The 10568-nt window shown below is 50.8% G+C and overlaps 2 protein-coding genes across 2 annotated transcripts; both read right to left on the bottom strand.

Moving 5' to 3' along the window:
• Positions 1-803: 803 nt before the first annotated feature.
• On the bottom strand, positions 804-5165 carry LOC112888439 (polyadenylate-binding protein-interacting protein 7). Its single transcript, XM_025954653.1, has 6 exons — positions 4857-5165; positions 2862-3662; positions 2403-2790; positions 1877-1947; positions 1524-1648; positions 804-1298 (listed from the first exon to the last, which is right to left on the bottom strand). Exons 2-6 carry the CDS (start codon positions 3591-3593, stop codon positions 1019-1021), a joined length of 1596 nt encoding a protein of 531 aa, XP_025810438.1. The 5' UTR covers positions 3594-3662; positions 4857-5165; the 3' UTR covers positions 804-1018.
• Positions 5166-5945: 780 nt separating this feature from the next.
• Positions 5946-7208, bottom strand: LOC112888440. Its single transcript, XM_025954654.1, has one exon. It carries the CDS (start codon positions 6883-6885, stop codon positions 6505-6507), a length of 381 nt encoding a protein of 126 aa, XP_025810439.1. The 5' UTR covers positions 6886-7208; the 3' UTR covers positions 5946-6504.
• Between the last annotated feature and the right edge of the window lie 3360 nt (positions 7209-10568).

The following is a 10568-nucleotide window of genomic DNA, read 5'->3' as shown; positions in this document are numbered from 1 at the left end:
TTGTTTTCATTAGATGTTGCATGAAATATAATGTCATATAATTGGATGATAGAATTATTCTTATTTATATATTTGTAATATTGCAGTAGTTAATTTTTAACGTTGCTACTGAAGGTCCGATGAAAAATTTTCCATTGGACTTCCGACAGCTAGCAGCTCTTTTTTTTTTCCTACACCGTACGCGTCTGTGCGTATTTGAATACTCGAGCTTTGAAAAACTCTAAAAAAAATGTGTGTTCACTTTCAAAAAAAATTGTGCAAGAGAAAAACATGATATGACCATGACGGCAGTGTAAAAAAAATGACGAAATAGAATTAGGGAGAATAGATCGTCAAGCCTTTCCATTCTCATACTAAGTACATTACATATGATCATATATTCATCTCTCCTTTTTTTAGGGCGCACATATGATCGTATCTTTGCTTATTTTTTACGTTACATGTTTCACTTTCTTTTTTGCCATTTAAACGTATAAAATTACGGGTACACAAGTAAAACGAGAATGAGTGCATAACGATTAGGACCCTTGTAGTCTACTGCTTCGCTGCGATACGTACATAATACTAGCAGCCACAATCGGCAATGGCCTACCAGAGTGCCAGTGCAATGCCAGAGGCTCAACAATTTTCTACAGCGCTCCAGCCAGTTATTTTGATTTTTCCACCATATCTCATGAACTCAGTTCAATTTTTTAGCGACAATTGCAATCAACTCCAGTCTACACGCATAACATTTCACAGAAATCAGCATCAAGCCATCAATCAGCAGGGCATTCAGGTTCTTACCTCAGCTCGCAAAGGCGGGATGGGAATGGAATGTTAATTGAATGAAGCTATGTATAATTTTACACTGTATTCTGTTGTCAGGCTATTCTTCTGCTGCCTCTTTTAATATACAGCTACAAGGAAATTACAGTGCGTGCTCCAACGACGCTTTTTTTGTGTTTTTCGTACATCTCTTTTCTCCCTTTTTTTTTGGCGGTCCTTTTTTCCTCCAGGGTGTCTTACCTAAGAGATGTTAGTACACCATGACGCGGAGAAGACCCGGTTGAGGCTGCGTGTAGTGGAGGCCTTCGTCCAGGAGGAACTGTTCCACGGCGATGGGCAACCTTGCGGTGCGAGAGCCCTTGGTGTGGTGGCCTGTCCCGACACATACCATGACCTGCATCCTCTCCCCCGCAGCCCTTGCTGACATCTTCATGGCAGAAAGCTCAACCTTCAGGATGTGGATTGCTTCACTCACATGCAGTCCATGTAAATCAATCAGACCATCGCCTCCCCGTTGCGAAACAGGATTCCTGCACAATTTAACAAGCTCAGGACACGACTGAGTTAGGCTTTAATATGTCGTGATTCCAAACACTCTTTGGAAAACACAACCCCAAAAAAAAAATTATCATGATTCGGAACAAACTTCGGAACTCAGAATAGAATGTGAACAGCTACTAGGTGTGATAACTGATAGCATAAACTGTATAAGAAGGAATTCAACTAAATCTGGTGAAAGGCTAAGGGTAGGAGACCTTTGTCGATAAATAGCTTCTCTGGCTTTCTCATGAGCTGCCTTCATTTGTGCATTGTACGCCTGACCCTTCATGCTCAGTTCCTTGGCCAGAGCTTTGTTGCCAACCAAGTAAGCCTGTCTAGCCTGTCAGGTATATCTTTATGTGAATACTTTGACAAACTCATGAAACATCCATCTAACAACTCGGGTGATATATTTTTATGCCAGCAAACTCTACTCATGCACAAGCAACATGTACTACCAGTATAAGCAAAGGCAAATGCAAATGTAAAAACATGTGGCATGCCACACTAGTATACTCTTCTCCATATGCACGTGACCTGCATGTAAGGCAACAATTAAAAAAATTACCTGCTCAAAGCAAGCATTTCTGACCCTAGCAAAATCACGAGCTTCCCCCCTTGATTCGGAATACATATTTGCTGGCAGATTGGATACAAAGATAATGGATCAGTTTACAATTGGAGCGGAGTCAAGATAAATGAACATCAAATGCTGAAATATCCAATCTATTCTTAGTGCTTTTCCCCACTGCTCCCAGCTATACTGTCAAATGGGATGTTTATAACAAATCTATGCTTCCAAGCGTCCACACCAAGATGTAATTTGCAAAGAATGACGAACTAGCCAGCTTACGGTATATTTGGATAGGGGCATTTGAAAATGAAAATATATGATTCAGATCTAAATTTGTACTGATGATGTTCCAGGAGTGATCCTCCTCACCCGAACACCCCATAGGATCGCTCTCTCCAGGTGATTATTAATTCAAGTGCATAGTAGTAGAATGATGAAAAATCAATAACTACCAACATTATTAAACATGATGCAAGTGTGCAATCTGCATTAGAAATAACAAATTTCCAAGAAGCATTACCCACTGCATCACCAGTCTCGAGCCATGGAGCAACTCTTGCACTGCTGACACTTTGAAATTTGTTCCCAGATGATTGTTTGGTGCCAGTACTATACTGTTTCGGTACAGAATGAGATGAAACACCATTTCCATATTCAGGACCTTTCTTAAACTTCCAGTGGCCTGAATTTTGTGATGCAAGTTTGCGAACAGCAGAAACAAAATCACCAGCTCCACCTGATATGGTGGATGAACCACGCCCATTGAAGATGCCAAGGACATCCACATTGCCCTTACTGAAACCATTCTGGTCTTCAGCTGTTGGCAGAGCAGGAAAATCCCCCGTACTAAAGTTTGGTGCTCTGGGGGTCAAATTCATTGCGTGATTGGGTGTAGGATCAACTTGCATCTGAAAAATCAGGAGGCTCACTTAATGATACTAGCAAGATATTTTACGTGTAAACAGAGACAGGAGATTACCTCTAGCTGTGCGAGAATTTCAATGGTATGGTTGAAGTCGCAACCATTTGCATAGTATAGCTCCGCAAGGCTCTCTGCTGAAAATCCAGGGAACTGAGATGCTAAGTACTCAAGGGGGTCAACAACACCATCAGATGCAGCAGCATACTCGCTAGCAAAACTGTCAGAAAAGCCTGCAGCGCTTTCAGAATCATAGTGAAGGTCTTGGTTCCCATTAGCAATATGAAGATCACCAATATAATTTTGCTCCCAGTTGCTTGAACCCAAATAATTATCTTCGTACAGTAGATTAGTATGTTCCAGTTCCAGGCCCTTGGTAGCTGGAGAAGATAACTCTTGATGCTCTCTTGAGAAACGACTGGAAGTTGTCCCGTAAAAGGGCGGCGCATTCAAGGATAATCCAGCAAGGGACAAATCTTCAGGCCCTTGTTCAATTTTCTCAAACGAAGAGAAGTCTGGAATAATGTCATCTGGAAGCTGCTTGCGCCAAAACTGGTGCGCCTCATCATCCGAGTTATTAGACTTTGAAGACTCGGACCTATCTAGGATTGTTTTTCCAGAAGACCCCCTAAAATCTGACTTGGCTACGTCTGGAACTGTGCTGCTTCCAAGAGATGGTTTAATAAACGAAGGTACGAATTCTGCTGCATTAGGATTTAATGATGTGGCTTTACTAGGTAACACTGAACACGCATCCCCACTATTTGAAACAACTTTATTCAGAGAACTCATCTTTAACAGAAATTACATGCAATATTACATGTACAAGAGAGGTTCTTTCAACAAAGAGTTACCCAAGCCCTGAAAAGACATGAAAAAAGGAGAGTTATGCAAAGGTATGGTTTGGCTGCCAATCCTTAAACAAAAATAAAAAGTATACTTTTCTATGATTGTTTATTGTAATCAAAATACAAATTTCGTAAGTAGAATCATTTCATGCTACTCCACAAAATTAAAATCCTATTTGTAGGGCCTTACTGCAGCCAGTTATTCATACACGATTAGGAGTAATTGCAAAGCACCTCATAGCTCTTATTACTAGCTGTTTATATTAGGACAATATAAAGAGGATATCAATTGACTTCCTTATTCCTTAAATGCAAAACCCAATCAAATCGGGCCAGGCAAAGTGGTCAAGGTTTTGTTAGAATAGCAATGCCCCCACACTATTGCTTGAAAAGGAACTTTCCTTATTATCCCAGTCACAGTGTCCGGCAGTTATACCACCACCAGCAACAGCTTAGCTTATAATGGTAATTATTCTCACAATCCAAAAGACCAAAAGAATTGTAGCTTTCTTTCCATAAACCGATGGCGTGTTCCCTGCTGCAACAAAAGCAGCTGTGCCCCGTCGCTCCTACGCATGCCTCCTTTACTAAAAGTTGCAGCACGGAACTACTTGCTTCATAAAAGCAGCAGCTTCCCATCATGGTGCAAGTTTGCACTCTCCAAATTCATCACTTTGCAATTTTTTTTCCATCCACTCAAAGAAAATACTCTTTCAAAGCAGAATCTACATAAACAGCAAGCGAAGCAGACAAGAGACAGGAAAAAAGAAGATTTTTTGCAGATACCAAACAGCAGGCAAGAAATAACGAACGGAAAAGCTTAGGACGCTGCTCTGCTAGCCGTTCTCAAGCTAGCCACCTTAACCCTTCAATTAATCGCAACTCCAGCTCTAATCACACTAATTATACTTGAGCGAAGCGAAAATAGCAAGCAAATATAAAACAAAGTGAGCGAGCAGTGCACCTTGCTTCGCTTAATCGCTCCCGCGGGCAGCCCACGCTCACGACGTCCCCGCCCACGCTAAACCGGCGAGAGAAGAAGACTCCGCCCCCTTTTTTTTTCTTTCACCGCACACACGCGACAGGACACCGGCGAATTACCAACCAACCAACGGACCTAGTGCACCGGACAGAGCAGGAGATCCGGACCAGATCTACGCGGAATTCCGCCAGATCTGGGGACGGCGGGCGAGGAAACCGGCGGTACCTTTCCGGCGGTCGATGAGCTGGTACGTAGCGCGCGCGGGCGACCGGCCCATGGGGCGGCTGGCCTCCGGCGGGGGGAAGCTAAGAGGAGGCCGCCCTCCCTCCCGCCGCGGTTCGGGGCTCTCTACCTCCTGAGCAAGGCCGACTCGGCTCCGGATCGGGGCGGTGGGGGGAGGCGAAGGCGGACGGACGGGCGCGCCGCGTCCGGGGCGGATACAGGTAGGAGGAGGAGGGGAAGGGGAGCGGGCGTGGCCGCTGTGGATGGAGGCGGGCGGGCTGGTGGGTGGGTGGGATGGATGGATTGGGTGAGGAGGCCGTGAGGTGAGGTGAGGTGAAGGTGAGGGAGGGGGTGGTGGAGTTTGACCCGACGCGACGGGGGGGTGGGTCCCGCGCGGCCATTGTGGGGGCGCGGTGGCGTGGAGGGGAAGGGCGGGGCGGGCCGCGGCGCGGTGGTTGGGTGGCGGCCTCGGGATCCGCGGCTGGCACGGGCGCGGCTAAGCCGCACCTGGCAGGCAGGCGTGCGCGCGATGCGAATATGCGCTTGCCTCGCCGAGCTGGGAAATCTCTGGAAGCCCTCGCGATCGGGTGGCGCCGTGCGCCGGGTGGCCTCTCTGGTGGTGGTCGCTCCTGCGCTGGCTGAGCCAGCCGAGGTCCGGGACGCCGTCATCGTCATGGATGGGTGACTGAAAATAGCAAGCCAGGCCGTGGTGAGGCATGGGTGCAGCAGACTTTGGTTGCAGGCTTGCAGCTAGCTAAAAGGTTGCTCGTTTCTGTTTCGAGGTCTGCCGGGCTCCAAGTGCTTTCTCTGTGCGAGAAAGGCGTAGAGTACGTGGAGGAACGGCAAACGTGCTGGCAAGTGGTTTTCGGTTCAACAATGCGCTTTTCCGTCAGAGACTTGGAGTTGTTTTCCATTTTTCTTATCCTTTTTCAGTTGGGGTCGCCAGCTTGACCAGGCTCGGTGCAGGTGCTACACTAGCTGTGGCAACTGATCTGCTGGCCCGAAGGATCTAGAGGGGATTTCAGAGAAAATATTTTACTTGAGCCATGTGGAACTCGTGTAGTGAAATTGGGCAAGTTTCACCCATGAAGATTTGTATAGCAGCATTCAGTCTGAACAACTCCAAATGTCGATGTGAGGCAAGAATTACACAAGCAAAATACAAGATAATTTACATGAATACAGTTGCATCTAGCATATAAGGAAGTCAAGGACAAACTCCAGTAGTCCAGTACAATGTTCTTCCGACCTGACTACAGTATCTAGCTCTAGCTGAATAATTCAGTACTGAGCTAATGGAACACCCCTTGTCCTCCGCTATAATTCCCCAGATAAGAAGTACCATTGCTAGATAGACCCCCAACACGTAATAACTTCATGCTCGATGATCATACGGAGCGCGATTCGCTCCTCTCTCGAGCAATCATCAATCGATCACGGCACGAATTATTGTTTCTTCAGGGAGACGAAGGCGACCTGCATGAGCACTGCTACCCCCACACATGCCGCCAGGGTTTTATTCTTGCACAGCTACAAGTAATCAATATTCAATTCGCCATCAGCTTCAACCTCCAACCAACGAATGGCCCCAATCATTGCAGCCGGCGCCGAGCAAGCAGCTCGCCGTCCCGCGTCGTGCGGTCTTCGGGGTTCAGGCGTCGGCCGCGTCGGGGCACCCGGGCCCCGCGGCCACCTTCCGGCCCTGCGGCGGCGCGGGCGCGGCGGGGGACGCGGGCGGCGAGTCGAGGCAGCGCCGGAGCAGCCGCGCCACGGCCGCGACGAGGTCGTCGGGGGACGCCGCAGCCGCCTTCCTGGGCCGGGCGCGCGGCGCGCGCGCGAACGCGACGTGGCGGTCCAGCGCCTCGGCCGTGGTGAGCGTCCCGTCCTCGCGCCGGATCTCGTCGCCCACCGCCTCGGCGCAGAGGCCGCAGACCCAGCGGCCCAGGTACTCGGCCCGCACCGCCGCGATGTACGCCGGCGTGCACTCCTCCGTGAACCCGCAGCACTCGCACTTGGCCTTCTCCACCTCCATGCCGCTCCTCACGATCCGACGATCGTTTCCTCCTCTCCTCTCCTTGCAGCAGCAGCAGACGTACAGCTCTCTCTCTTACCGCTCCTTCTCCCAGACGGCGTAGGACGACGGGACGGACGGCGCCGTGGCGCGGTGGCTGCTGCTGCTCTGCTCGCTCGCGACGATGACGGTGTAGGCGGCGGATGAGGCCGGTGTCATCGCAGGAGACGTCTCCCTCCCCCCTATCTCCCACCTCCTCGGCTTGGTCGCCGCCGCTGCTCCTCCGCGGCCGCCGCGCTATCTCCTGCTCCTGCAAACCGGTGGTCTGGTACTCTGGTCTCTCCAGGTGTATTTATCCATAGGAGAACGCCGTGGCAGCCGCGGGGTCCCCGGCGCTAGAGCGACGCCGCTATCGTACCCGCGCCCACCCGGAACCGCGACACGCCGGACCACCGCGCCCCGGACCCCACACGTCGGCGGGCGTAGGTTTTTCGGCGCCACGTGCAGGTCGCGGTCTGGCAGGAGGGGCGGCGGGGGCCGCGAGGGGGGAGGACCACGTCAGCGCGCCGAGCTGGAAGGCCCGCCCGCCCTTTTCCATGGTGTGGACCGTGACAGCTGGCGACGCCGGGGAGGAGGGGCCCGCGCGGAGGCGGCCTGTGGAGGGGAGCGGCGGCCGCTCCGCTCCGGTTGGGTTGGGTGGGGTGGGATTCGGTGCAGGTTCGGCTGGGCCGTCGCTGTCGCTGGGCCCCCGCTCGCCATTTTCCTGTTGCTTTCGTGTTTTTTAAAAAATTTCGAATTTTAAAAATGGGTAAAACAGTTTTGTCTCCTCTGCTGGTTTTGTCTTGGGTTGGTGCCGCCAATCATAATCTTACTAGTATATAGCCCGATTACTCGACTTTTTACTCTTGGAGAATTCAAAAACTCTGCGAACTAGTGACTTCTAGATCGTTCTTTTAGAAAAAAAAAATCATCTTTATATTTCGTAAGAGCCTACATCTCCAATTACAATACGCATTCTTGATGGCACGTAAAGATGAAAAGGAGTTTCACCATCTGCGGTCAGAACCCTGCCCACCTGTAACGTTTCGGCCATTTCCACTCGGAAGGAAAAGAAGAAGAAGGTTTCGTCTATTTTGCGGGCCTTGTACATGGCTTGTAGACCTGTAGTAGCACTGCCCTCGAGTTCGTCCAAGTGCCCCGGCCGTCCGATCAAGCCGACTGCACCGGTGTACTGTAGGCTGGCCGTGCGCCACTGTACGTTTGGAAGCAGGCGCCGGAAAGGGGACAACGCGAGGCTCACATGGGTGCACGAGCACACCGATGCCGATGCGTCGTCGTCGCTCGATGCTGCGATCTGCCGCTGGATTCGTGTTGGTTTTAGCTGCCGCTGAATGCGATCCCGTGGCTGTCCAGGATCGTCGCAGAGCAGAGCAGACACGTTGGCATCGGCGCATCGCCCGCCCACCGTCGCGAACTCGCGTAGAGACGGCGCTCAAAAAAAGGAGGCGTGCCATGGAAGCGAGCCGGGGGTGGCTGCGGCTGCGGTTGCGGCGTCGGGGACAGAACGAAGGCACCGCATGAGACGACACGGCTCGTTTGTCCGCCACGGCACCGCCGGAGCGAACGTGCCGACGAGCTGCGCGACACGCCGCGCCGGAGCCGGAGGAGCGAGCGGTCGCGTCCGGCGTCTCATCGTCCGGCCCGATCCGATCCGTGCCCTGTGGCCCGCCGTTCTCCCCCCTCCGCGGAGGCGCGACGCGGCCGGGGCACACCCACCACACCGGTAGGTGCAGGCCGCGGCCGGACACGAGCGTCCCGCTCCACCGGCCGGCAGGAGGAGCGGGGGGTCCGAGACGTGAGCCGAGAGCGACGGCGCCGTCCATGGCGGCGGTAAATCTACCGGGCCGGCCCACACCGGATACAGTGGTAATACATACTGCAGCGACCGGTGCAGTGCAGGTCGCGCAGCTGGTTCGACGGCACGATACTACACCGACGACACTGCACCCGTTCCTGTCGGCTTTGCCTGCAGGCTACGAGGGAGACGACGCCGACTGCACGTGACGCACGCTGCCACTGGTCCCGGTCCACGCTCCCGTCTCACCGCCGGTGATGCCCGCGGCATCGCAAATTCACAATCACAGTTCGGTTCAGTTCAGAGGAGGGCCCAGGAAACCCGGGGTGTAAATTGATGACTCCTAGATGGAACTTCAACCCTCTTTAATTCAAATATTTGTATTAATTCTTCAAATTAAGATCTTATTTTGAAGAAGTAGCGTAAAATTTTAAACTAAACATAATAAAAATTGCACCCCTACCTTTCTCTGCGGATGCCGGTGCCCGGCCCCATCCGCACCTTGAAATCCAAACCTGTTTCGAGTTCTGCTCGTGATTTTCCACTTGTGGTCCTGACGCCGCAGATTAAAACGACATCTGAGTTTCTTGGACCGGTATCTATTCATTTAAAACCGGTCGATTTTCTTGTGCATGCCGTAATCGAACTCTCTCTCCAATGGAATAGCGCACATGTATGTACGTGGAACGAACCAAACTGATTTTTCCCTGTATACGAAAGTGAAATGGTTGATATGACGCCAATTTATTATCCACCGCAATTTTAGCGTAAGCACATCGTTCCAATCTGCCACCTTAATTCGTGAGGAAACGGAAACGCCCACGTCGCGCGCTTTCGCCGTCTTAAAGCGAAAAGTCCGCTGATTTTTTTTAGATACGGCACTCTTTTTGTCCGGTGACCCTTTTGTTTTCATCCGCATTGTATCAAAATTATCTAGGCCGGAATTACCTTTTCTTTTGGAACATGTGGCTGCCAAGGTGCCTGGCTGCCAGGTGCCTTTCAGTGGCAGCACAAATATTCCTCCAAAAAAAGAAAAAAAATTGGCAGCGCAAATATTCCTCAAAATGAAAAATCGCAGCACAAATATGTGGTCAAGTCATTGTGTTGCGTATATGCAAGTGTATGACTGACTTTCGCTCTTCTATTTAAGCTGTGCTAAGCATTTTGATCACCGTGCATTTCTGAATTCATGCTGGGAACGGGCATACTTATCCAAATGACTGACGGTTATTTTTTTCCCTTTTTCAGACCCCAATTGACCAGCCATTCATCACCAACCGCCATATCCATGCGAGACGAAAGCGTCCTTTCACTGCTAGTGAGCTGGGTGGCGAGACGACGACCCAACAGCCGACCTGACCCCGGCTGTTGCCGTCCTCCGCCCCTGATGCTTATCTCCACAGGAGCATGCGCGAGCTGGCGTTATCTTTTGTTGGCCACCGGTTCTTGCTTTCGCCCGGCCTTTGCTCGTCCATGTCACTCCCACTTTGTTCCTGCACCTGCCAAATGCCAATGCACATTCCTCCTACTACCTGCTTGAAGTGATCCAAAAGTCACTGGACCTGGAAACATGGGTGCAGATAGCAGGCGCAGGTAGTCCGTCATGCCTATCTTTGCAGTTGCTCATGTTGCTTGAACAGAGTCATGAGCCTGACGATGTGCAGCTCCATGAAAATATCATCGACGTGCTCCTGGGACCAGAATGAATCCAAGAGATATTGGTCCAAGTTTGTGACAGCGACACCAGGTGATTTGAGATATACATGGACAGGCAAGAATTTGAGAACGAAGAACTGAAGAAGCTGACTGAAGCACATCAATATGGCAGATCCAGTAGGAAGCACCCATA

This window comes from Panicum hallii, chromosome 4 (genome assembly GCF_002211085.1).
Source record: "Panicum hallii strain FIL2 chromosome 4, PHallii_v3.1, whole genome shotgun sequence".
Lineage (NCBI taxonomy): Eukaryota > Viridiplantae > Streptophyta > Magnoliopsida > Poales > Poaceae > Panicum > Panicum hallii.
The sequence above is the reverse complement of the archived record's forward strand: the minus strand, read 5'-3'. Positions and strand labels throughout refer to the sequence as shown.